At 49.9% G+C, this 26,414-nt stretch overlaps 2 protein-coding genes across 3 annotated transcripts in view; both read right to left on the bottom strand.

The window, feature by feature from the left end:
* ZC3H7B (zinc finger CCCH-type containing 7B) overlaps positions 1 to 26,414 on the bottom strand; it is a 176,864-nt gene that overhangs the window by 123,033 nt on the left and 27,417 nt on the right. The window lies entirely within an intron of this gene.
* On the bottom strand, positions 1,101 to 25,217 carry L3MBTL2 (L3MBTL histone methyl-lysine binding protein 2). Its single transcript, XM_066358491.1, has 17 exons — positions 25,116 to 25,217; positions 19,231 to 19,471; positions 17,203 to 17,336; positions 14,963 to 15,086; positions 14,079 to 14,158; positions 11,733 to 11,850; positions 11,189 to 11,323; positions 10,819 to 10,907; positions 7,477 to 7,708; positions 6,963 to 7,039; positions 6,744 to 6,848; positions 5,961 to 6,108; positions 5,764 to 5,846; positions 5,196 to 5,430; positions 4,677 to 4,742; positions 3,789 to 3,905; positions 1,101 to 3,305 (listed from the first exon to the last, which is right to left on the bottom strand). The coding sequence occupies exons 1-17, from the start codon at positions 25,137 to 25,139 to the stop codon at positions 3,193 to 3,195; spliced, it is 2,121 nt and encodes a 706-aa protein (XP_066214588.1). The 5' UTR covers positions 25,140 to 25,217; the 3' UTR covers positions 1,101 to 3,192.

Below are 26,414 nucleotides of genomic sequence, written 5' to 3'. Positions count from 1 at the left end.
TCTGGCATGTGGAAGATGCTTAGTAATGTTGAATGAATGAAAAAATGAAGAGTACCAGCAGTAATATGGCTGATCACCTGGGTTTAATCCTATTGCTACAACCAATTGAATGGCCTTAAAGAGCTATTCTTTTCATCACCTGTGAAATGAAGTCATGAACTTCTCAGGCCGACTGTGGACATAAGCTGTGTAAATGTCTGTAAACCAGGGCCTGGCATGAGACTCAGGAACAGCCCTTCCTTTGCTTCCTGGTCCCTTGAGCATAGCCAAGGGTCTGGACTAGGTGACAGGGTAGGTGTCAGGTGCAGAGGGAGCTTCCTCAAGCATTTAGATGTTATTTAATATGTACCCAGAAGCCACTGCATATTAAGCAGCGGGAGCCAGGAGTGGGAAGGGCTCTGTTTTTTTTTTTAATTTTCTGAAGCTGGAAACGGGGAGAGACAGTCAGACTCCCGCATGCGCCCGACCGGGATCCACCCGGCACGCCCACCAGGGGCGACGCTCTGCCCACCAGGGGGCGATGCTCTGCCCCTCCAGGGCGTCGCTCTGCTGCGACCAGAGCCACTCTAGCGCCTGGGGCAGAGGCCAAGGAGCCATCCCCAGCGCCCGGGCCATCTTTGCTCCAATGGAGCCTTGGCTGCGGGAGGGGAAGAGAGAGACAGAGAGGAAGGAGGGGGGGGTGGAGAAGCAAATGGGTGCTTCTCCTATGTACCCTGGCCGGGAATCGAACCCGGGTCCCCCGCACGCCAGGCCGAGGCTCTACCGCTGAGCCAACCGGCCAGGCGGGAAGGGCTCTTTAGGACGTTCCACAGCCAGCAGCCCCACTGCTGAGACCACCCAAGGGAGTTGAAGCACAGGTTCATTCTGTGCCTTTAAGTGGAAATGTCCCAAAAGTCAAATTTTGCATCTGCAACAAATCCAATTGACCTTTAGGCCCCAGTGCCACAGTTATATACACTTTCATGTCATACACACTCATCATGCCAGGCCTGTGCAGAGGGCATGAGAGATGAGCAGACTAGGCCTTTGGGGAGCTTATCATTTTGGGGGAGGGGACTGGCAGAACAAAGAATACCAGTGGTTGCTAGGGAAACAGGTGCTCAGGAGATGACAGGCAACATTTATTCTTTATTGTTCTCTCCATGTGGAACTCACTTCATAATTGCTCCTATGAGGTGGCATATCAGAATACACACTGCTATAAGGAACAAAAATCTGACAAATTGGACTTCAGCAAGTAAGAAATTTGTCTCATTGTCTGAAGAGGCCAGTCCAGGGGTTAAGTGGCAGCTAAACTGGTCTCCAGCTCTGCCACTGGAATCATGGGGTCTCTGTGCCCATGGCACCTGTAGGCATCACATTTTCATTCAAATAAAATGCCAAAATGCCATACAAGTCCAGTTTTCCCAGAAGCCCTTTGGTCACAACAGGTTCCATGACTCACAGGGGAATCACTTTCACTGGGCACATTACTCTCAAAGAAAGCAGGGTTCCATTGGGCAGGCCGAGGGGCTAGAGTGCTCACCTACTCATTTTCCTCCTTGGGGACTGATGCCACTGACCAGTCCCACCCAAGTCTGGGGAGTGTATGTATGTATGTATGTGTGAGAGAGACCTGTCCCATTTTTGGTCTTTACTGTGTTCCAAATCTTGTCACTTTTTAGAGAATTCTGGCTGAACAGGCTACTTTTTGGGTCTGGTTTATGTACTATGTGGGGCTACCTACTGCCTTCAGCAAAGACCAGACCAAATTGGCTCTCCTTGGACCAGTCACCCATCTCTGGAATGACACCAAATAGCCCAGGTACTGAGCACACAGCACCCCACATGGCAAGCATAGGCCCTGGCAGTCTGACCAACCAGCTCAGAGGCAGCTGGATTCCCTGCCAGCAGGGCTGCAGCCATTAAAAGTTGACCCATGTGGCAGTGCAATTCTCTACCCAAAACATCGGAGGGAAAAAAAGGCCAAGGACTGCAGCTTCTGCCTTGGGTGCCAGAAAGTGAGTTAATGAAGAGACAGGATTGATTGGGATGGAGACAGGTTCAAAGGAGACTGACTGGGGAAACAAAAGCTGTAATTTGGGCACACTAGGTGATCTAGGAGGTAATTTCACAGAGGGGCAGGAAAATCTATGCTAAAGAGTTGAGGATTTGGACAGTAAAGGAGAGGAAGCCAGGAAGTGTGTCCTGTGCCTTCTCTCCCTTCACCCAGGAGCTCCTGCAGGGCCACCTCAGCCAGCAGGGCTGGCCACCCCTATGCTGCAGGCCTGGGACTCTGGCAGGGCTGTCCCTGACCCTGGTGAACAGAAGGGGAGTGAAAAGGGCAGGTCCCACCCAGGCCGAGCTCCCCTTCCAGACTTGCTGCCCCTGCCAGCCCCCAATGCCCTCCACCACCAATCCTCCTACAGGCCGGTGTGGTCTTCCCCTCCCTAGGCCTCTGCAAGCCCCTTACCCTAGGGAGCAGACCCATCTTTCTCCTCTCCCACTGTTCCCTTTAGAAATGGGAGTTGGTGCTCATGCCAACAGAGAAAACAGGTTAAAGCTGCCTCACTAATTACTGAAATTCAAGTCCAAGCACTGCTTCTCAGCTGCCTGCCAGAGAGAGGTGTCTACATGCGGCTCACCAACCTCCCTGGGGTGTGAGGAGGAGCGGAGACCAACCCAGGAGGCAAGACAAGCCACTTGGTTAAATTTTTAGGTAGAGGCTGCACCCATCATATCACTCACCATCAATCTGGTGACTGTCTCCCTCAAACTGCTGCAGGACTTTATGTGACTCACTTGGGCTTCCACACACGAGTGCACATGTGTATACACACACACTTCACTGTCTTGTCTTGCAATAATTGGACAACAGCCTCCTGCCCCCAGCAACTGAGGGGTATGGTGGATGTGGAGGGAGGCTACAGGAAGGGAGAGCTTTGGGAACCCTAGTTGGAGAGGAAGCCACTCACAGACTAGTGTGGGGACCCCAGGCAGCCCCAGTCACTAGACCTTGACAAAAAGGGCAGAGGTCACAGGGTGGGTCAAAGGAGATCCAAGCTAGCTTGCACTTTAGTGCTGGGCCCTCAGCACCGGGCCAAATTTATGCAAAAAAGCTCAGTCTCCAAACTAAAGTGAGGTGGAGGGGTGGTGGCAAGAGAGAAACCCTTGGCTGGCTTCTTTGGTGGCCAGGCTGACAGCAGGTATGGCTCAGTCGTCTGTCTCTTGTTTGATGTTCTCAAGGGAAACTGGCAGATCTGGACTCAGGGCCCTGTCCGGCGGAGCTGCATCCACATGCTCCTCCTTCACGCGTACAGCAATGACTGAAGGGGGGGCGGGGGTTTGGTGGCAGAGAGATAGAGAGAGAGAGAGAGAGAGAGAGAGAGAGAGAGAGACTGCATGTAACTCTGGGAAGGTGGGGGCTCAGGACCTAGGGAAGGGATCTTGCTTCCTGCAGATGGGGCCTCAGGATAACGGGGGAAGAAGGCCCGGGGTTCAGTCACACACTGCCAGGCAGGCTGTGCCAGAGATGCTGGCACCTGTCCTTCTGCTGCCTGCCCTGCCAGGCACATGTGGTGGGGGCAGTGGTAGAGAGGCCAGGCTGGAGCTGCTCAGCTTCATTCAGATCTGGGGGTGGGTGGGTGCTGGGAAGCTCTTTCGGACTAGTGGTCTGAGAAAGGCTGTTTGGTGCCCAGAAAATTTCCTTCCAAATTGATTGTACTCCTCTGTGCCAGGTAGGGAAGGAGAGGCACTGCCCCTGAGCCCTGGAGCAGGCTGGCCCAGCCTCGCCCACCAGGGGTTCTTACTCTCATCGGGAACGGGCCCCAACGAGATCTTCTCTGTGGCTTGCAGGTTCTCATCCAGCAGGGGCTTCTTGGGCCCCTGTCTCAGGGGCCGGGTCTTGGTCGGTGGTATTCTTTTCCCTTTGAATAAAAATGGCATTAAACCAGCATTAAGGTTATATCCATGTGAGGCTTGAAGGTTGGGTCTCATCTAGCAGTCAGAGAGCAGAGCATAGGGGATAGTACCAATTTGAAGGAATTGGGCTGAACTTTTGACATCACCCTTTAGGGCCCTGCATACTCTCCCACAATCTTAATCCTGCTCAGGGACACATCTGTTTCTTTTCTGTCCCATTTTGGGACATCCTCTTCTCCGTGTGGTTTCAGCTTATGGAGACCACCTCACCACCACCAGCCCAAATGGCTTTGCTTCCTCTACTCCCTACTCCCTCCAAACTGCTGCCCCTGAGCTGAGCCTGTGCTTAACTCAAGACCTGTTTAGAGTGGGACCTTGCCTAGGGAAATGACCCTGAAGCTCTGTGGCTGCCCTTGCCCCCACCCCTTAGAGGGACAGAAGGGAAAACTGGCTGCCTTGGGGAGCACCTTTGGTTTCCTCCAGCATCTTCGACTTTCACACCTGGCAGCTGCGCTTTGCCAGTTCCTGCCATGGAGCAGCATGGGTGGGAGCCCTCCCCTTATCTCTCTCAGATACAACCTCTTGTCTTTTCCTGGCACCCTGACCACTGCCAGAGACGGAAGACTCCCTATTATGCTCTGGATCTCTGAAGATAGGACGATGGGCAAAAGGAAAAGGGGAAAAGATGGAGGAACTGTTGTCACTACCTAAGTGACAACGCCTAAGCTCTGCTCCCAGGTCCCACACCAGCCCAGGCTGCGTTAAGCACTGCTTACTTTTCTTTCCAAACTGTTTCTTTTTCTTCTTCGTGGCCTCTTTGGCCTTTAGAAGTGTGGTTGGCTCTGTTGTAAAAGACAAGGACAAGCGGTGAGGAGAGTTCTGAGAGGACACAGGGTAAAGGCATGTCCCAAGACCCCTGCCCCCTTCACTAGCCTCCCTTACACATGGGACACCCAAAGAAGGAAAGCCAAAGTTGGGCAGTGAGAATGGGGGAGGAGTTGGGGAGGGACTGGAGAACAGCTGTCCCTTCCCACCCTCGTCACCAGGGCTGCTTCGAGGGACCTGGGTAGTTTACCTGGGTGCATAAGGGCACGAGCATATGACAGAGTGGGCAAGATCAAGGAAGGAGCTCTGCAGGCCAGAGGGAAAGGGAGACAGAGAAGTCAGGAGCAAGGGTGGTTCAGGAGACTTCTTGATCTCATGCCAAAGAACGAGGTGGGCACGGGGCAGGGAGAGTGGTTGGCAGGAAGGAAAAAGGAAAGTGAAGAGCCCCTTAGGGCCACATGAACCCAGACCTGCGGCCACAGGTGGCTGGAGCTGGTAGCCGGTGAGCTCACACCAGCCAACAGGGTAGATGTCCGGGGACTCACAGTCCACCCACTGGTCATACTCGTTGTCCCAGCCATCGAAGTGGATGCTAAGAAGCCGATGCACTACCCGCTTCACCGTGGCCACACAGATGAGCCGGGGCTCCATTAGGTCCACGGCCTCTAGCTTCATGCCCACCTTGAAGCCATGGTTGGGGCAGTCCTGGGGAGGAGGAAGAAAGCAGTGACCAAGCCAACCAGTTCCCTCCCCCAGTGGGACAAAGCTGAGGGGAGGGAACATGGGAGGGCACAGGGCTGAGAGTGCAAGTGGCGGCGGGGGGGGGGCGAGGTTCCTTTGACTAATGGCCCCACTGCACTTTGTGCCCAAGCACCAGTCCCCATGGGAAAGGGACAGGCTAAACTGTTGGGCACAGAACCTATGTGGGATGACTTTTCTCTGGAAGTGGCTGATCTCAGCAGCAGAGACTCGCTGATTCTGGGCAGGGCGAGTCCCGAGGCCACCCTGGACCACCCTCCCCGTCCTTAGTCTCCTCACCATGTTAAAGAGTCTTGATGGAGCTGCTTTCGATTTGGTCTTCTCCAAGTAGGTGTCCCAGTTGAAAGTGTGTGTCTCGTACCCTGGAGGAGCAGAAGGCGCAGATGCAGAGGGAGGAAGGGAAGTGGGAAGAGGGAAGAGGGAAGAGGCAGTACACTGCCAAAGGGATGCCTACACCTTGGTTTGGCCAGTCTTACCTTTTGGGGGTGTAAGCTCAATGTCATTTTTTTGGCAGAAGGTGGCTGGGAAAATGGCATGGGAAGAGGCATGGTAACAGAACCAGTCTGAGCCATCTGTGGAGGGCCCCCCATCTACACAGATCATCAGATAGCCATCCAGGAGAACCTGAATAGGGGGATAGAGAACATGGTATCATGAGCTGCACCACCACTCCACAGCCAGGCGGGCATGGTGGGCACACGAGGCCATATAGAGCCACCCAGAGTGGGATGTCAGCTTCCCTGAGCTGCTGCTCCAGAGCTCCCAGCACTTCTGTGGCCTGTGCGTGTGAGATTACTGGCCTTCCCCCCACGGCAATCCGTGTTGACAGACACTAGGTCTGCCTTTTTGCCACTGTGCTCTCAGTGGTGAGTGCATGAACCCCGCCTGGAGATTGGCCGGATGGACAAATCAGCACGTTCCCCACGAGGGCCAAGGTCATTTGCTCTTCAGATTGCAGCAGTAATGGAGGTTTGCAGCAAAGTCAGGCCGGCTGTGGCTCTCAGCCCAGGAAAGTGATAACGCAGGGCCTGTGCCTGACCCCAGATCAGGCTCACACCAGGAACACCTGTGCAATGTGCAATCGGTCTCACATGAAGGCCGATTTTGAGCAAGGAGCACGAGTCCCCTGCTCACAAAAATCAGGTACTCCAGGAGCAGCTAGCCCTGGAATGTGGAATGGACATGGGGTCTGGGCCCTGCACCATATACCTCCCCCAAGAAAGTCATACTGGAGGCTGGAGGGCCAGCCACAGGCTCACCTTGCAGATGGTTGCCACACAGATGTTGCCCAGATTCAGGGGGTCAATGACCTCCAGCTTCATCCCCTCCTCAAACCAACCACCTTCTGTGTAGACAGCTCGAACCTTAAAGGAATGCAATCACTGGGGAATTTGGGCCAGCCCAAGTGAAGGTGGGCGGGGGCAGGCCTGAAATGGACCCATGGTCAAGGGGAAGAATGCCCAAGGGCTGTGCCTCACCTTTTTAAACAGGTATGGAACAGCATCACAGTAGATTTTCCGGAAGGTGGGATGGTGGGCCATGTCGCTGCGTCTCTCTTTTGGGGAGATGCAGAGTGAGAGAAAGAAGGGAGTTGAAGGCTGCTAACAGGCCACTGCTCGATCTCCCTCCGAAAAGTGGGTGCTGCCTGCATATGTGCTCATCTGTATCTCAGCCCCCACCTCACCTAGACTAGAAGGCTGAAAACATCAGGTCCTCTCTGTAGGAACTATTCAGCCCTTAAGAGCCAGGCTCTTTCCATGAAACAAAGGAGAAAATAGGACCTGTAGTCTCTATTTCCAAATCAATTTTACCACTTACAAGCTGAGTGACCTTGGTCAAGTCACTCAACCTCTCTGGTTGCAATGAGCTGCCATTTGCAGGGTAGAGATGATCAGCTCTACCACAGAGTGTTGTTGTGGGGTATAGAGATGCTTCCACCCAGGCTTTGGAGCAGCAGAGCCTGGGGTCACACTGGACTGGGGCTCTGCTAACCTGATAGCTTGATGCCATGGCCGACACGCCGTGACCAACCCACTGGATGGATCAGGGGGCTCCACATGTGGCACCAGAAGTCGTCGTCACTGTCGCCATCCTCATAGAGGAGCCGTAGGCGACCCCCAATTACAGTGTCCACCACTGCCATGCGGGTCCTAGACACCTGGGACTTGTCCACTACCTCCAGCCTCATGCCCTGCCGAAAGGGGTACTTCATGCTCTCCACCATCTGCAACATCAGAACATAGGCCTGCTGTGGGCACAGGGACCCTCCTACCACCTTCCTAGTCTCTCTCTTACAAGTAACCAGAGGACAGGGAAAGTGGGGTAGAGCCACCCAAACACTAAGTCAGGAAGTGAGCTCTCCTGTGCTGCCAGGTTCAACCCTGGCCTCCAAGTCCTTAGGAGAATATTGAGAGAAGACACAGTTTACAACGTCCTTACCACAACACCAGAAAGTCAGTCTGATGGGAATTACAAAACCCTTTTCAGACTAAGGAAATAGGTCCTCAGAGTAATCAAGTGACTTGCCCAGAGTCACACACTCATTAGTGCCAGAGCTGAGCCTTGAACCTAGTCCTACTATCCAGCTTTGTGCTCTTTCAAGAGTCTGCACTCTGACCCTGCAGGTATCCCAGTCCTCTTTCCCTCCTGGCCCCCTGCTGATGGCACACACAAGCCTTTAGTTCAGAGAATGGAGCCCTTTATACTTCCATACTTCTAATTCTAGCTCTGGCCTCACTGGGCTGTGGCTCTGAATGGTGTTCATAGCAACTCAGTAGCAATGCCTGCCCCCATGGACGCAGCAACCAACAGTGACCACGAGGCCTACCAGCTGCTCTAAAGAGCACTTATGGCAGGAATGCGTGAAGGGGTAGGCGATTCTTGCTGTAACTTGGTAAGAAACAGCACAGTGAGCTCTGCAGGGCTATCTCAGCCCCAGAGCACTGCTGGCTCAGGAAGCACCAGCCCAGCCTTGGCATGGTGGGGACTGAGCTGCGCTACTTCAAATCCCACCAGAAGGGGAAGCAGGGGAGGCACCTCAGGGGCTGTAAAGCAGCCACCAAAAAAAAGCTGACAGTCCTCCACCACAGACCCTCAGTGTTTGAGTCAAGAGCTGGAATCCACCACCCCAGGACGACTGCCTGACTGGCCCATTTGGGACAGTGAGAGATGCGGGGTGAGACCGGGGTTGGAGTCCCTCTGGGCCGCCTCCCCACCTGGCCCTCCTGACATTCTCGTCCTCTATACCCATCCAGTGCAGCCCACAACCCAACACCACCACAAGTCGTGTTTCTGTCACACTGGAACTTGAGCTCTATAAGGACAGGAGTTAGGTTTGGTTTGATTCGTGTCTACATTCTTAGCCCTGAGCACAGAACTAGGCAGTTAGAGCTCAGTTCTGATTTTTCTCAACAACAAACAAACACAGGCACACACCTAATCATGGCTGATAAGTAATTCATTCAAAACATTTTACTAAGCACTTACCATATTGCAGGCATCCAAGGGTAAGTTTGGACTGAAGCTTCCTCCACAAACCCATGCCCTTGTACCCTCCCCACTTCCAATCTTCACAGGCAGCTACTTTTGTGTCCCCTCCAGCATGCAGCATGACTGGGTAGTTGACAGTGAATATGTGCTTGCCAACTGGTTCAAATGGAATCCTGTTCTGCCACCAAGAACTAAACTCCTTTTAATTTAGACAGAAAAGAGGCCCCCTTGATACTCACAGTGGCCTGCACCACCACAACCATCTGCCTCATCTTTTTTTTTTTTTTTTTTTTTTTTCTGAAGCTGGAAACGGGGAGAGACAGTCAGACAGACTCCCACATGCGCCTGACCGGGATCCACCAGCACACCCACCAGGGGCGACGCCCTGCCCACCAGGGGGCTATGCTCTGCCTCTCCGGGGCGTCGCTCTGTTGCGACCAGAGCCACTCTAGCGCCTGGGGCAGAGGCCAAGGAGCCATCCCCAGCGCCCGGGCCATCTTTGCTCCAATGGAGCCTCGGCTGTGGGAGGGGAAGAGAGAGACAGAAAGGAAGGAGAGGGGGAGTGGTGGAGAAGCAGATGGGCGCTTCTCCTGTGTGCCCTGGTCGGAAATCGAACCCGGGACTTCTGCATGCCAGGCCGACGCTCTACCACTGAGCCAACCGGCCAGGACCACTATCTGCCTCATCTTAAGACAAGGCCCAGCTGAGAAAAAGCTGTCATCTACAATGGACAATCTGTCAACTGTGCAAGGCACTATGGGAAGTGTAGGAGAAAAGCTTAAATTTTGCTGAAAAGAGAATATGAGAAGATAACATACAGAGAGATAAACAGCAAATGAGTAGTACCCACTGAGTTCAAATAAGAGAAAAATCATTTCTATTTAGGGGAAAAAAGTCAGAGAGTGCTTCTTTGAGGTGCTTGCTGAAGGCCAGCTCTTCACACTAAGGCCCATGGCAGCAACCTTTATACCTGGTGTCCGCAGTTTTGGGTGAGACAAACCCAACTTCCACTCCATCCTTGATTTCCAATACTGGCTTTTATACCACCCATGCCCTACCTATCAAGGTTGAATTCAAATGCCATTTCCTCCATGAAGGCTTCCTTGATACCTGCTCTTCCTGAGGCCACAAAGCCAGTTCAATTTCATGTCATGGCATTCCCTGCTCACTTCTGTGACACCTGGGCGACAAGGAAACCGCAGCTGTGAGCATCTGGGTAAGGAGATCTGAAGTTCGAGGCAGGTACCCAGGTGAGCAAACCTCACAGCAGAAGATCTGGTACATGCATGGGGGAAACTAAGTCTTCACTGTGTACCCTTGATATCTCTTTGAATTTTTACCATGTACATGGTTTTTTGGTTAAAGAAATATGTAATTTTTAAAAATTAAAATTAAATGCTGCACAGGTGATGCTGAAGCACATCCCTGATTCAGAACCAAGGCTATTTTATAATTATTCATGTGGATGACTTCATTCCCACTGCCAGACTGGAGTCCTGGATGGCAGGGTCTGTATCCCACAGTGCCTTGTATACATCAAGTACTTGGTAAAATCTATTGAATGAATGTTCTTGAAAACTGCTATGAGTGAAGGTAAGGGTCTGGAATAACAAATAGCAACAACGCAGTATGGTGGATGTGGCCAGATCAGAGTCTGGGCGGGGGACATCAGACTGGGAAGGCAGCAGAAGCCACCATCCTTCCTTGAGAAACATGGAGTCACTATAGATTGTTAAACGAGGAGTCTCAGGAAGAATACTCCAACGAGTAGTAGGAAGTACATAACATGGGAGGGGCAGGAAGGAGATTGCTTAGGAGACAGACCCAAAGGGCTCACTGCCAGACCTTGATATGGAAATCCACGGGAAGAGTCCTGGAGCCCACCAACCGTTTCATGAGGTAGCCCTTCCAGTCCGTGAATTTGGCATGGATGGCTGCGAGACAGAAGATTCCTGGTTACACGCTGATAGCACTCCTACCAACAGAGGGTGCCAGAGCTGCCCGAGAGAGCTGCAGAGGAGACTGAAAAACGAACTTATTCTGCCTTCTCTGGTCAGCAGTCACCTCATTCTGTAGAACCCGACTATACAAGCTGGAGCTGCCACAGGGCCTCTGGGACAGAAGAGGCTAGTGGGTTCTGTTCTGGTCTAATCTAAGACACCCGTTATACCAAGGGCCCTGCAGAAACAGCATAGGGAAGCTTCTCATAACTCACTCCGTGGCGGCACCAGGATCTTGCTGTTGATGGCACACCAGCCGATGGGGTGGACATCCACAGTTCCCAGGTTGCACCAGAAGTCATGGCTGGCGTCATTTTCAAAGCCCTCATACCGGAGCAGTACTCGGTACCCTGGAAGGAGAAAAAGAGTGCCAGTGAGGGAGGATAGGATGGGGAAAGGTATGTTCTTAGGCCTTCCTCCTCCTCCAGCCTAACCTAGACTTTCCACTGCCTACTCCAAGGACTCCTTCCAGGCAATGTGGTCTCTGCTGTCCACAGAGTCATGGCCAAAATAAACCTATGCCACTTACTTGGAAAGCAGTATGACACAGTGGGGAGAATTAATTTTCTATAGCTTCATTATCCTTGGAATAAACTTTAAAAATGGGAGTTTCCAAACTCAGCAAGCTCTGTGATCTCCAAGGTAGGCAAAGTGGAGTTGGAAGGGAGCCAGAAACTCCAGCAGGTGAGATTTTTGTTTTACGAAACCAATTTCTGCCACAGCATGGCCAACCATCTGGAGATGCTGGAGAGCACCCACCTGCGGCCTGGATGACAGAGGCAATCCAGTACACCCTACTGGGGAGTACCGCGTCACTGTTGAGCACCTCCACCTTCATCCCCTTCACCACATCCTCCCACTGGTCGTAGAGTGGGACCTGGAGGGGATGAGAGAACCCGAGGGAAACAGTGAACTGCCTGGGTTGGCAGAGCAGAGTGCAGCCTCATGGCTTCCTGAGCCATCGCGTCCTTTGCCTTTTCACATCATGTGTTGGGTGCAGAAAGCCAGGCACAGGATGAAGGATGAAAATATGAGCAAGATGCGTCTGCTGTCCTAAAGAGCGGAGTCAAGATGGAGATGGGGGTGGGCAGGGGCAATGGTCAGACATCTACCAGACAGCCCTAGGCACTAATCTTTATAGGACCAGCTCTGAACTGTATCATCTGGAGCACATCACACCTGTGCTAGCCTGTGTGACACACAAAAGTTGCTGGTTTTTACCACGTGCCAAGTACTGTTCTTGGCAGAAATATCACCTTCTTCAATCATCACTCAAACCTGGGCAGTAAGGATCATGATCCCCTGGTCTCTCGGTCAGCACCATGCCATCTGTCACAGAGCTGTCCACCCACACATTACTCCTGGCATCCTTTCTCTCCACCTCACTAACTGGTCCTCTCCTGTTAAAATACCCTGACAGAAATGGACCATTTTTAAGGTGGCTTCCCAATAACTAATCCTCACTTTGCTGCCAATGGCACCTTGATTCTCCTTTGAGGAAATTCTCTTTTTTTTTTTTTACAGAGACAAAGAGAGTCAGAGAGCCCTGACAGGAACAGATAGGAACAGACAGACAGAAACGAAGAGAGATGAGAAGCATCAATCATCAGTTTTTCATTGTAACACCTTAGTTGTTCATTGATTGCTTTCTCATATGTGCCTTGACCGTGGGCCTTCAGCAGACCGAGTGACCCCTTGCTTGAGCCAGTGCCCTTGGGTCCAAGCTGGTGAGCTTTGCTCAAACCAGATGAGCCCACGCTCAAGCGGGCGACCTTGGGGGTCTCGAACCAGGGTCCTCCGCATCCCAGTCCGACACTCTATCCACTGCGCCACCGCCTGGCCAGGCGGAAGTTCATTTTTTCTTCATTCTTAGCACTAGCTTAAGCCAATCGGGGTATCCTGTTCCATTTCCCTGGCCACAGAGATTGGGTTCATCACAGAACCTAGAAATGGTCATGCTACCCAGACACACAGGATTGGGCTTTTCACAGAGTATATGTATCAGATATGTTAAATGCAAGTGTGAGCCGGGCCTGTGGTGGCACAGCAGATAAAGTGTCAATCTGGAATGCTGAGGTCCTTGGTTCAGAACCCAGGCTTGCCCGGCTAAGGCACATACGAGAAGCAACTACTATGAATTGATGCTTTCTGCTCCTCTTCCCCTTTCCCGCTCTCTCTCCTTTCTCTAAAAAAAAAAAAAAAAAAAAAAAAAATCAATAAATAGCCTGACCAGGTGGTGGCGCAATGGATAGAGCGTTGGACTGGGATGCCGAGGACCCAGGTTGGAGACCCCGAGGTCACCAGCTTGAGCACGGGCTCATCTGGTTTGAGCAAAAAGCTCACCAGCTTGAGCCCAAGGTCGCTGGCTTGAGCAAGGGGTTACTCAGTCTGCTGAAGGCCCGCTGTCAAGGCACATATGAGAAAGCAATCAATGAACAACTAAGGCGTAGCAATGCACAACGAAAAACTAATGATTGATGCTCCTCATCTCTCCGTTCCTGTCTGTCCCTTTGTCTCTGAAAAAAAAAAATCAATAAATTAAAAAAAAATTTTTTTTTTTTTTAAATAATATTTTGACCGAAGCTGGAAACGGGGAGGCAGTCAGACAGACTCCTGCATGTGCCTGACAGGGATCCACCCCGCATGCCCACCAGGGGGTGATGCTCTGCCCATCTAGGGCATCACTCTGCCGCATCCAGAGCCATTCTAGCGCCTGAGGCAGAGGCCACAGAGCCATCCTCAGCGCCCGGGGCCATCTTTGCTCTACTGGAGCCTCCGCTGCGGGAGGGGAAGAGAGAGACAGAGAGGAAAGAGAGGGGGAGGGGTGAAGGTGAAGAAGCAGACGGCGCTTCTCCTGTGTGCCCTGGCCGGGAATCGAATAAATATTTTTTTAAGTAGGGGGGAGGGAGGGCTTCTGAAAAGCAGTGAACAGAAAGGTAAACAGGAGAGGCAAAGCTGGACTTCTACCACCCAGACCCACCCCTGTTCTCTCCTAGTGCCAATGTAATGTAGAGCCTGGAACAGTGCTTGTGAAACAGCTGGGTGAGATGGGTGGTGGGCACCTAGGTTCCCTGCTCTCCCTTCCCTCACCTCCAGGGCACTCACGTGTTTAAAACAGCTAACAGGAGCAGCCTTGTAACTGTGATCCTTCAGGAACTTTCCCCAGTCGAAACCCAACACCAATGCTGCAGAGCAAAGAGGAGGCAGTGAAGACAATGCAGGCTGGTAGTTCGAGCAGCAGCCACACAGGAACCTGGCCCCTAAGGACCTGGAGAAGCAGTTCCTTTCCCACCACATCAAAATCTTGATGCTACCTTTCCCCATACCTGCCCCACTAGTAGCCATTAGGACCTTATCCAAAGGCTGTCACACTTGGCAGAGGTACCATTAAGAACGAAAAATCTGACCTTTCTTCCCCCAAAGAAAAAAAGACCCTTGAGCTTAAATTTCTCAGATCTCTTCTGACTTGTCATTGGCTACAGCCAACTAAACAGGTGGGAGGTAACGCAGCTAGGCCTCCCCATTCTGGTGCCTGTGGAGCTCAATTTCCATCAGGCACTCAGACCACCTAGAGCAGTTGCTTTGTGCCTACTTTAATTTGCTCAGAAAGTGCTACACATACTCAGAAAGTTTCCTATTTGTATCCCACCACTCCCAACTAGATCTGGTTTTTCCATTGCCCCCAGGAAAGAGAAGCCCAAGGGAGGGAGACCTTTGGAGGGAGACTTATCAATGCAAAACAGAGGCTAGTTCTTGACTTCTGAATGATCAGTAGGGGTCATGCCATATCACTGTGATTAAAGGAATTTTCTGGAGTAATTTCCCACAATACCTTCCGGGTGAGGAGATGCAATCCACAGTAAGCCTGGGTCAGAACACTTTCTGGTTGGCCATCTTTTCCAATTCTTGCTCCTTGGGAGGGTCACCCAGTCCCGGCACCCCACACCCATGCCCTGCAGCTTCCTGAGCACAGTCCTCTGCCATCTTACCGTCTTGCCCTGTTGGTGTCCCATCTGCTAACTGTCCCGTCCCTTGTGAGTGGAGAAAGGCTCCAATTTTGGCAGACCAGGCTGCTTTGTGCAGGACTTTGGCTTTCTTGGTAGGTGGTTTTCCCTGCAGGGAAGACAGGGTGTATGTGGCGTATTGGCTAAGAACCTAGCTCTAGATTTGGACCGCCTAGGTTTAAATCTTGGCATGGGTCCAGTTACTTAAGCTCTATGGGGCTTCAGCCTCTTCATTTGTAAATCAGGCAATACTAATAACAATGCCTAGCTCGGAGGGAGGTTGCAAGGATGTGAGTTACTGTATGAGCCTGGAACTCATTAAGGGCTTAGCTATTGCTCATTGGGGAGAGACTGGGGGGCAGGTGGCAGAGCAGTAGGGTAGGGAGGGACACCTGTTCCATCTTTTAAACCTTTTGCTTTCTTCAGGAACCTTTTCCTAGTGGCTTGAACTCTCAGCCATTCCTTACCCCTATAGCTCTACAGATTTATGGCAGAGAATGGGCTTCTGTGGGATATGTGAACCGAACCAAGAGGCAACATTCTGTATACACATGAATGTTCTGGAGACAGTCCTTGGCTTTCATTAGGTGCTCAAAGGGGTCCTCCCCCAAAGTTGAAAGACACTGATCTGATCTGTAATTTGTAACTTAAGCACTGATCAGAAAGGCCCAGAATTGGCCCTGGCCGGTTGGCTCAGTGGTAGAGCATTGGTCTGGCGTGCAGGAGTCCCGGGTTCGATTCCTGGCCAGGGCACACAGGAGAGGCGTCCATCTGCTTCTCCACTCCTCCTCCCCCTCTCCTTCCTCTCTGTCTCTCTCTTCCCCTCCAGCAGCCAAGGCTCCATTGGAGCAAAGTTGGCCCGGGCATTGAGGATGGCTCCATGGCCTCTGCCTCAGGCGCTAGAATGGCTCTGGTTGCAATAGAGCAACGCCCCCTGGTGGGCATGCCGGGTGGATCCCGGTCAGGCGCATGCTGGAGTCTGTCTGACTGCCTCCCCGTTTCCAGCTTTGGAAAAATACAAAAAAAAAAAAAAAGAAAGGCCCAGAAAATATTTTAGATCAATGACTCAGAAATGTGGGTTTAGAACCCACACAGACCTGGCACCAAATTCTGGCTTCTTCTTTTATTTGTGTACCTTCGAGCAAGTTACCAAAAATTTTATACCCTTAAAAAAAAATTTTTTTTTAAATGCATTGGTTAAACCAAGAGTGCTAAGCCCTTAGTAAGTACCCCCACATTGTAGCTATTAACAATATTATCAGCTCACTGAGGAAAGATTTTTCTATGTCTTGACTACAGCTCACATAATGAGAGAAACAACAGTAACCATGTCATGAAGGGGAGAAAGTGTATGAGGCACTGAGCAGAGGACCTGGCTCACTAACTCCCACTAAACCCCAGAGCAGAGGCCTCAGGCTTTCTGCACATTAGCATCACCCAAGGAGCTCTTTCAAGCCTGGGTCCACGCCACAGTTCATCCCAATTAAATCAGAATCTTTGGGAGTAAGACCCAAGTATCGATATTTTTAAAACCTTCTAGGTAATCCCAATGTAAGTCAAGTTTGAGAACCAGTATTGTGGACAGTGGCCATGATTACCGTGAAATTACACGATGCCAGGCATCTGAGACTGGATTCCAGCCTCATTCTGCTGCCTTTGTCCCACAGAGCTACCCTAGGTGAGTCATTCTTCCTCTTTAGACCTCAGCACACTTATCAATAATGTATGGGTTAGACAACACACAAGAATGCTTCCATTTAAAAAAACTCTATGAATGTCAATAATTAACTAGAGACTGGTAAGACTTTCTGGGTAGCTGCCTATGATACTGAGTCAGAGATGAGGCATCAACTATCTAAACCCAGTGTGGTTAATGAAGCTTGTTAGCTTCCTTTCAGAATATTTATAAAAGTGTGGTGCAAAGATCAAGGGCATCTGATTCCCCAGAGGTTCTTGTTTAAAACTTACTGAACACATCAGACTTTGAAGTGTGATGGTGGGGAAGGAAGGGAATAAAGCTCCAGGACTCTGCAATTTAACAAACTCCAATAGATGCCTCTGCCCTCTAGAGTTTGAGATCATAATAAATACCAAGAAATTTACAACCTTGGATGGATACAAGCAGGGTCCTTGCCAAGCCCTCTTGGCCCCTTGCCATCAGTTGGTTATTCCTGTCTCAGCACCCTGGGCCCCAGGAAGGGTCTTCCCAAGTGACTGCCTCTCACCTGTAATCTAGCCAAGATACTGGCTTTCTTGGAGTTGGAAGAGTAGCTCCTGGAACAGGAGACACTGCAGAATCTCTTGGTTTTGGAGAAGAAGGCTTCTCTTGTACCCACGATACCACACATCTCACAGACAGCTGAGAAAAGAACTTAGCATATGATTCACCTGCTTTGGTCATCCCAAATAAAATAAAATGATGAGCCCTTCAAAATCACTGCTTTAACCAGGTAAGTCCTCAATCTATTTTGCCTAAGATACACTGCTTGCCCTCCCTCGGCTATGTGTCAACAGTAGGGCTAAGGAAAATACACGAGGAAACATGTGAGTTGGAAAGTTTGCAGAGAGGAAAAGGAGAAGAAAAAAAGTACCCAAGTCACTTCTATGATTCTATTTTCTTCTCATCTATAAAGAGACTGAACTAAATCAGTGTTTCAATCCTAATTTCACATTAGAATAATTTGAAGAGCCTGACCAGGCGGTGGCGCAGTGGGTAGAGCGTCAGATTGGGACACAGAGGACCCAGGTTCAAAACCCCAAGATTGCCGGCTTGAGCACAGGCTCATCTGGCTTGAGTGTGGGGTTGCTGGCTTGAGTATGGGATCATAGACATGACCCCATGTTGCTGGCTTGAGCCCAAAGGTCACTGGCTTGAGAAAGGGGTCACTCACTCTGCTGTAGTGCCCCCCCCCCATCAAGGCACATATGAGAAAGCAATCAACGAACAACTAAGGAGCCACAATGAAGAATTAATGCTTTTCATTTCTTCCTTCCTGTCTGTCTGTCCCTCTCTCTGTCTCTGTCATAAAAAATAATAATAATAACTTGGGGAACTTTTAAAAATGCCCAAGCCTGAGATTCTAATGTATAGCCATGATAGAGAACACCCCTGGACTAGATGGTTTCTCTTGGGTCTTTCTATTTCTAAAGTTCTACAATTCTAAGAGAACAATGAGAAGGCAGAAGGGAGAAAAATAGAATAAAGGGAAGAGAGGAACAGAAAACAGGATGAATAGAAAGGAAATAAGATTCAACTGACAAAGGATCTTAGATAATTCTTTAAAGAGTTTAGGCACCAAAAAGGAGTGTCCTCACAGACCATCTAGCCTGCCTCTTTTCACAGACAGTGCACAGGCTAGAGACCCTGACATAGGTCTAGCAACTGTCCAAGCATCATATCTCTGAAAGCCAACTAGCTTCCAGATATTCCATGAGGATTCTTACCTGCCCAGCCCCACTCTAACCCTCTTACCCAGGGGTCACTTTATTCTGTATTTCCCTGCTTGTCACTTCTCACCCACAAGTTATTTCTTGTTGCTTCTGGGATATTAATCAGAATACTTTAGGTGTCTTATCTTCTCAACATCCAGGCTTAAAAATTCAATAGCTATTGCCTGAGCAGGCGGTGGTGCAGTGGATAGAGCATTGGACTGGGATGCAGAGGACCCAGGTTCGAGACCCCGAGGTCGCCAACTTGAGCGCGGGCTCATCTGGTTTGAGCAAAAGCTCACCAGCTTGGACCCAAGGGGTCACTGGCTTGAGCAAGGGGTTACTCGGTCTGCTGAAGGCCCGCGGTCAAGGCACATATGAGAAAGCAATCAATGAACAACTAATATGTCATAACGCGCAACAAAAAAGTAATGATTGATGCTTCTCATCTCTCCATTCCTGTCTGTCTGTCCCTGTCTCTTACTCTCTCTCTGTCTCTGTAAAAAAAAAAAAATTCAACAGCTATTCACACAAATAAAAAAGTAGCCATGTTAATGACTAGCATCTGGTTTGTGCTAAATAAAATTAGTTGTATGAAAGAATGAATGAAAGCACAATTTGAAATCAGACTGCAGAAGAAGAAATGATCCTTGGGAATACCTGAGATACTTCTGTCTCTCTCACAGGTCCTTAGACACCTGATCCCTTACACTTAAGAGCAAACAGCCCTTTATACCTGGATGCCTTGACCCACATGGCCTATATCCCCCTCCTCTCCACAGCCTCCTGAAACCTCCCCATCTTCAAGGACACTCTGAAGGCACCTGGCTCAGAACCACTGCCGTCCAAGGAGCGAGGAGTCCCAGGGCTAAGCAATTGCAGTGGAGAGGTGGGCAGCTCCCCTGCTTCCCGCTCCTCATTTTCTGCTTCACTTGACTCCTCTAGATAGGAGCTGCTTTCACTGCCCACACTGCTGTTATAACTCCGGAAACTGTCATAGCCACCAAAGAGCTCCAAGTCATCATCTTCCTCTTCTTCCTCCATTGGTTCTGAAGAAGGAATCTCCTAGTGCACAAAAGAATGACACAAAACAGACAGGAATCATGGTTGGCTTAGTGTTTAGGAAGGGTGGCTGCAGATCTGCTATCAGCTCCCTTTCCAGTTCTTGGTCCAGTAAACACTTTTGCCCAAAATGGCAGGCAAAATCAAATACTCCTTTGCAAACACCAGAAATCATTACTCTTGTTCATACATTTCTCAACCACAATTCAACAGAACAGCTTAACAAAGACAGAAAAAAAACATGTTTTAGGAATTAACCAAGTTCCTCCTGTGGATTTGTAAGTGATGATATTTTAACATGATTCAAATAGAATACAATGATATGAAAATAGCTTTTTTTTAAAATATATATATATATTAATTTCTATTTATTTATTTATTTACAGGGACAGAGAGAGAGTCAGAGAGAGGGATAGATAGGTACAGACAGACAGGAATGGAGAGAGATGAAAAGCATCAATCATCAGTTTTTTGTTGTGACACTTTGTTCATTGATTGCTTTCTCACATGTGCCTTGACCGTGGGCCTTCAGCAGACCAAGTAACCCCTTGCTGGATGGAGCCAGCGACCTTGGGTCCAAGCTGGTGAGCTTTTTGCTCAAGCCAGATGAGCTCACGCTCAAGCTGGCAACCTCGGGGTCTCGAACCTGGGTCTTCTGCATCCCAGTCTGATGTTCTATCCACTGCGTCACTGCCTGGTCAGGCTGAAAATATCTTAAGTGAGGTGCCTCATGATGACTTTCTGGGAAAGATGAACAGAGTCAGCCCTAAGCCATGGGTTCCACATTTGTGGAAAGAAAATGCCAAAAAATGTTACATTGTTGCTGACATATACTATATAGTTAGGCCTATGATGGCTGCAGCTATACTTAACTGCGTGAGGCTTTCCTTTATTTCTTAAGACTTTATTCCTTTTAGTGAGGAGAGAGAGGGGAGGGGAAAAGCAGGATGCATCAACTCCAAAATGTCCCTTGACCAGGCAAGCCCAGGGTTTTGAACCTGCAACCTCAGCATTCCATGTTGATGTTTTATCCACTGCGCTAACATAGGTCAGGCGAGACTTTATTTTCTTTTCATTATTCCTTACACAATAGACTATAACAACTGTTTACAGAGCATTTACATTGTATAGGTATTATAAGTAATCTGGCGATAAATTTTTTTAAACTAAGTAAGAATCAGGCTGGTTGGCTCATTGGTAGAGCGTCGGCCTCACGTGCGGAAGTCCCGGGTTCAATTTCCGGTCAGGGCACACAGGAGAAGCGCCCATCTGCTTCTCCACCCCTTCCCCCTCTCCTTCCTCTCTGTCTCTCTCTTCCCCTCCCGCAGCCAAGGCTCCATTGGAGCAAAGATAGCCCGTGCTGCCTCAGGAGCTAGAGTGGCTCTGGTCGCAACAGAGCGACCCCCCCACAATGGGCAGAGCATCGCCCCCTGGTGGGCGTGCGGGTGGATCCCTGTCAGGCGCATGCGGGAGTCTGCCTGACTGCCTCCCCGTTTCCAGCTTCAGAAAAATACAAAAAAAAAAAAAAAAAGAAGCAGGGAGGGACAGAGAGACAGATTCCTGAATGTGCCCCAATGGGGATCTACCTAACAAACCCTTTACCAGGCGATGCTCTGCCCATCTGGGGCTGCTGTTCCACTGCATGGCAACTGAGTTTTTATTTTTAGCACCTGAGGCAAGGCAATGGTGCCATCCTCAGTGCCTGGGGCCAACTTGCTCAAACCATTCGAGCTATAGCTGTGGGAGGAGAAGAGAAAGAGAGAGAGAGAGAGAGAGAGAAGTGGGAGAGGAATGGCCAGGGAGGGGGAGGGGTAGAGAAGCAGATGGTCTCTTCTCCTGTGTGCCCTGACCAGGAATTGAACCTGGGACTTCCACACAGCAGGCCAATGCTCTATTGCTGAGCCAAGTGGCTAGGACCAATTTTTTTTTTTTAAATGAGAGGAGGGGAGATAGACAGACTCCTGATTGTGGCCCAACAGGGATCCATCCAACAACCCCCATCTGGAACCGATGCTTGAATCAACTGAGCTATCCTTAGAGCCCAGGGCCAATGCTTGAACCAATCAAGCCACTGGCTGTGAGGGAAGAGAGAGGAGGGAGAGAGAGGGGGGAAGAAAAGCGGTGCCAGGCGGTGGCATAGAGGATAGAGCGTCGGACTGGGATGCTGAGGACCCAGGTTCGAGATCCCGAGGTTGCCAGCTTGAGCAGCTGGCTCATTTGGTTTGAGCGAAGCTCACCAGCTTAGACCCAAGGTCGCTGGCTTAAGCAAGGGGTCACTCGGTCTGCTGAAGGCCCGTGGTCAAGGCACATATGAGAAAGCAATCAATGAACAACTAAGGTGTCACAATGTGCAACGAGAAACTAATGATTGATGCTTCTCATCTCTCCATTCCTGTCTGTCTGTCTCTGTCTATCCCTCTCTCTGACTCTCTGTCTCTGTAAAAATTAAATTAAATTAAATTAAAAAAAAAAAAAAAGCAGATGGTCACTTCTTACGTGTGTCCTGACTGGGGATTGAACCCAGGACATCAGCATGCGAGGCTGATGCTCTATCTACTGAGCAAAGCAGCCAATGCCCTGGAGATAATTTAAAGTATATGGGAGGATGTATGTAGGTTATATGCAAATACTATGCTATTTTATATAAGGGACTTAAGCATCTACAGATTTTGGTGTCTGTGAGGGGGTCCTGGAACAAATCCCCCAAGGATACAGAGAAACAACTGTACAGGTATACCTAGTTTTATTGTACTTTATCGCACTTCATAGATATTGCAGTTTTTACAAACTGAAGGCAAGACCTTCACCAGCAAAAAGATTGTGGCTTGCATTATTGCGGTGGTCTGGAACCGAATCACTAGAAATTCATTCTTCCCCCTTCAGCATATGTACACCAAAATAACTTCAAATTTTAAGTCAGAGATGCCTGGCCTGTGGTGGCACAGTGGATAAAGCATCGACCTAGAAAGCTGAGGTTGCTGGTTTGAAACCCTGTGTTTGCTGGTCAAGGCACATGACAAGCAACCAATGAACAGCTAGAGTGAAGTAACTACTTCTCATCCCACCTCCCTCTCTGTAAAATCAAATTTGAGACCCAGACTGCTGTAAGAAGGATTTGGAAGGCAGAAGACACACTAACTATAGCAGGGGTCCCCAAACTACGGCCCGTGGGCCACATGCGGCCCCCTGAGGCCATTTATCCGGCCCCCGCTGCACTTCCGGAAGGGGCACCTCTTTCATTGGTGGTCAGTGAGAGGAGCATAGTTCCCATTGAAATACTGGTCAGTTGGTTGATTTAAATTTACTTGTTCTTTATTTTAAATATTGTATTTGTTCCCGTTTTTTTTTTTTTTTTTTTTCATTTTTTTTTTTTTTTCTTTCTGAAGCTGGAAACAGGGAGAGGCAGTCAGACAGACTCCCGCATGCGCCCGACCAGGATCCACCCGGATCCACCCGGCACGCCCACCAGGGGCGACGCTCTGCCCACCAGGGGGCGATGCTCTGCCCATCCTGGGCGTCGCCATGTTGCAACCAGAGCCACTCTAGCGCCTGGGGCAGAGGCCACAGAGCCATCCCCAGTGCCCGGGCCATCTTTGCTCCAATGGAGCCTTGGCTGCGGGAGGGGAAGAGAGAGACAGAGAGGGAAAGCGCGGCGGAGGGGTGGAGAAGCAAATGGGCGCTTCTCCTGTGTGCCCTGGCTGGGAATCGAACCCTGGTCCTCCGCACGCTAGGCCGACGCTCTACTGCTGAGCCAACCGGCCAGGGCCCCGTTTTGTTTTTTTTTACTTTAAAATAAGATCTGTGCAGTGTGCATAGGGATTTGTTCAGTTTTTTTTATAGTCTGGCCTTCCAATGGTCTGAGGGACAGTGAACTGGCCCCCTGTGTAAAAAGTTTGGGGACCCCTGAACTATAGCATAGTGGTATGTACCACAGCTTTGAATTTAGTTCTAATACTCACTAGCTGGGGGTCCTGAAGCAAGTCATTTAACCTCTCTAGGCCTCAATTTTCTCATCTATAAAATAATAAAAATGTTTGGCTCACAGAGTGTGAGATGTGAATGAGCTAGTGTATATAAATCTGTCTGGCACATAGTAGAAAAGGTGTGAAGAGTTTGGGCTCTAGGCCAGGGCTCAAATATTATCTCTAGTTTTCAACAGCTGTATGATCTGCAGCTACCCAGTCTTTCAGTGCCTCAGTTTCCCCATCCATAAATAAGGATAATACCACTTATTTCAGAGGCTTTGGGGGAAAAGTAAGGGTCAATTCATGTAAAGCACTGGGAACAGTGACTTGTACATTGTAAGTGTTCAATAAACGTTGGCAATTACTCCTGGTTAAAAGCATGGCATTTAAAATCTCTGGCCAGATAGCTCGGTCAGTTGGAGCCTCCTTCCAGAGTGCAGAGGTTGCTGGTTCAATTCCCCAGTCAGGGCACATACAGGAGCAGCTCCATGTTCCTGTCTCTCTCTCAAAAATGAATGAATGAATAAATAAATAATTTAAAAGCATGGCATTTCAGCCCTAACCATTTAGCTCCATCAGAGAGTTGTCCCAATACGCCAAGGTTCTGGGTTTGATCCCCAGGCGGGGCACATACAAGAATCAGCCAAGGAGTGCATAAATAAATGGAACAACAAACTGATGTTTCTTTCTCCTTTTCTCTCTAAAATCATCATCATCATAATAAACAGCATGGCATTTCAAACCCAATTTGCCTGGGTTTGAATCCTGGCTCTGCCACTTACTATCTGTGTGCTTTTGTGTAAGATTGGTAACCTTGGGGCTCTCAGTTTCATCAGTACAATGGAGATAACAATAAGCCTGCTTTAGAACTTTGTTATGAAGACTGAGACATGTAAAGCCTAGATCTGTTTCCAGTAGTTAGTGACAGTTCTAAAAGTGTGAGCTATTATTCTTATTCTCTACTTTTCCATTATTCTCCTTTACTCTTGTAGAATTTTTGAACTATTCCATTTTATATGTACAACTACACATGCAACTGTGCCAGAAAGGAAGCCGAATTCAAATACAAGGTGACCAGAATCCAAATGATTAACGAGTGAACGTACAGGCTGCAGGAGAACGGGTACCGCATGACAGGTAAAGTTTGGGAGCCCGCCTCCTCCACCTCACAGCTGTGTGAACTTCCTGGAGAGTCTCACCACCTCTCTAAGCCTCAGCAACTTTAACCATAAAAACGAAACAACAACACAGAATTGTTGTGAAGTATACTGGGAGATCGTGCATGTGGACGCTCTACACATGGAGTGTTTATTAAACGTTAATCTCCACATCACACTAGGATGTGACAGGCCTCACAAGCCCTAACAAACACTACCACGACCACGACCACGACCACGCGACAGGAAGGACGAAGAAGATTGGGGAGCTCTCAGATCCCGATCCCAGTTCCCCTTCTCCCAGACCAGCGGGGCTGTTCTTCCCCGAACTACTCGCCAGGCATAGGCTCCAGCAGTATCGGACCAAAAGGCAACAACAATCTCTTCTGGCCCAGCTCAGCTTCAGTTTATCCATGCTTCCACCCTCCACTCGCAAAGCGTCTCTAAAAAGGCCTAAAAAAAGGTCCCCCGAGCTAGGCTCTCGGAGTTCCTTTTTTCAGACACCATAAGTCCTCTCCCTCTCACCTCGACACCCCGGGAATTCTCCATGAGACCTAATACAATTTCTTCAACCGTCACCAGGTGCAGGAAGCCATATTAGCCTCGCCGCTTTCCCCAAGTGCGCTCATTGGTTGCCTTCCAGAGCCTCGAGCCAATCACGCCTCAGTAAAAAGGAAAACTGGTGCCGTCCTTGCCTAGGCCCCTCCGTCCCTCAGGGGCGGGGAAGCCATAGGCTTTCTGGGACTTGTAGTTCCGTTGGGTGCATATGACCGGGGCGTTATTATAGCGACGTGAAAATAATGGGCGCTGCTTTTGTCTGGGCTCCCTTAGTCTGGTTTTTTTTTTTTTTTTGTATTTTTCTGAAGCTGGAAACGGGGAGAGACAGTCAGGCAGACTCCCGCATGCGCCCCACCGGGATCCACCCGGCACGCCCACCAGGGGCGATGCTCTGCCCACCAGAGGGCGATGCTCTGCCCTGACCAGAGCCACTCTAGCGCCTGGGGCAGAGGCCAAGGAGCCATCCCCAGCGCCGGGGCCATCTTTGCTCCAATGGAGTCTTGGCTGCGGGAGGGGAAGAGAGAGACAGAGAGGAAGGGGGAGGGGGTGGAGAAGCAAATGGGTGCTTTTCCTATGTGCCCTGGCCAGGAATCGAACCAGGTCCCCCGCACGCCAGGCCGACGCTCTACCGCTGAGCCAACCGGCCAGGGCCTAGTCTGTTTTTATTTCTCTATTTTTTTCTTTTAATTCAGTGAGAGGAAGGGAGGCAGAAAGACTCGCGCATGCGCCCCAACCAGGATCCACCCGCAAGCCCACAATAAGGCGGAGCTCTGCCCTTCTGGGGCGTTGCTCCCTTGCTCAGCAACTGGGTTCTTGGCTCCTGAGGCAGAGGCCTGGAGCCCTCCTCAGCGCCCAGCTGGCTGGCTCCAATCAAGCCATGGCTGAGGGAGAGAGAAAGAGAGAGAGAGAGAGATTCTTCTGTGTGCCCTTATGGGGAATCCAATCTGGGACATCCGGCTTTTATTTCTCTAAGACAACCTCTTTCCATCACTCAGATCCCATTCGCATTAAATCAATTATCGAGTACCTGCGATAGGTATAATCTCTCATTTTTTTTTTTTAATTTTTTTTAAATTTTTTTTAAAATTAATTTATTTTATTTTAGAGAGGAGAGGAAGAGACAGAGAGAGAGAGAGAGAGAGAGAGAGAGAGAGAGAGGAGAGACAGAGAGAGAGAAGGGGGGGAGGAGCTGGAAGCATCAACTCCCATATGTGCCTTGACCAGGCAAGCCCAGGGTTTCGAACCGGCGACCTCAGCATTTCCAGG

Source organism: Saccopteryx leptura, chromosome 1 (genome assembly GCF_036850995.1).
Source record: "Saccopteryx leptura isolate mSacLep1 chromosome 1, mSacLep1_pri_phased_curated, whole genome shotgun sequence".
NCBI lineage: Eukaryota > Metazoa > Chordata > Mammalia > Chiroptera > Emballonuridae > Saccopteryx > Saccopteryx leptura.
The sequence above is the reverse complement of the archived record's forward strand: the minus strand, read 5'-3'. Positions and strand labels throughout refer to the sequence as shown.

Excerpts from the sequence above, each read along its gene's own strand:
- L3MBTL2 (XM_066358491.1), bottom strand. The coding sequence starts at position 25,139 with ATGGAGAATTCCCGGGGTGTCGAG. Across the intron at positions 14,159-14,962 it reads GACACCAACAGGGCAAGACG|CATTGGTGTTGGGTTTCGAC; the intron begins GTAAGATGGCAG and ends TTTGCTCTGCAG. Across the intron at positions 11,851-14,078 it reads CTGTTAGCTGTTTTAAACAC|GTCCCACTCTACGACCAGTG; the intron begins GTGAGTGCCCTG and ends CATCCCCTCCAG.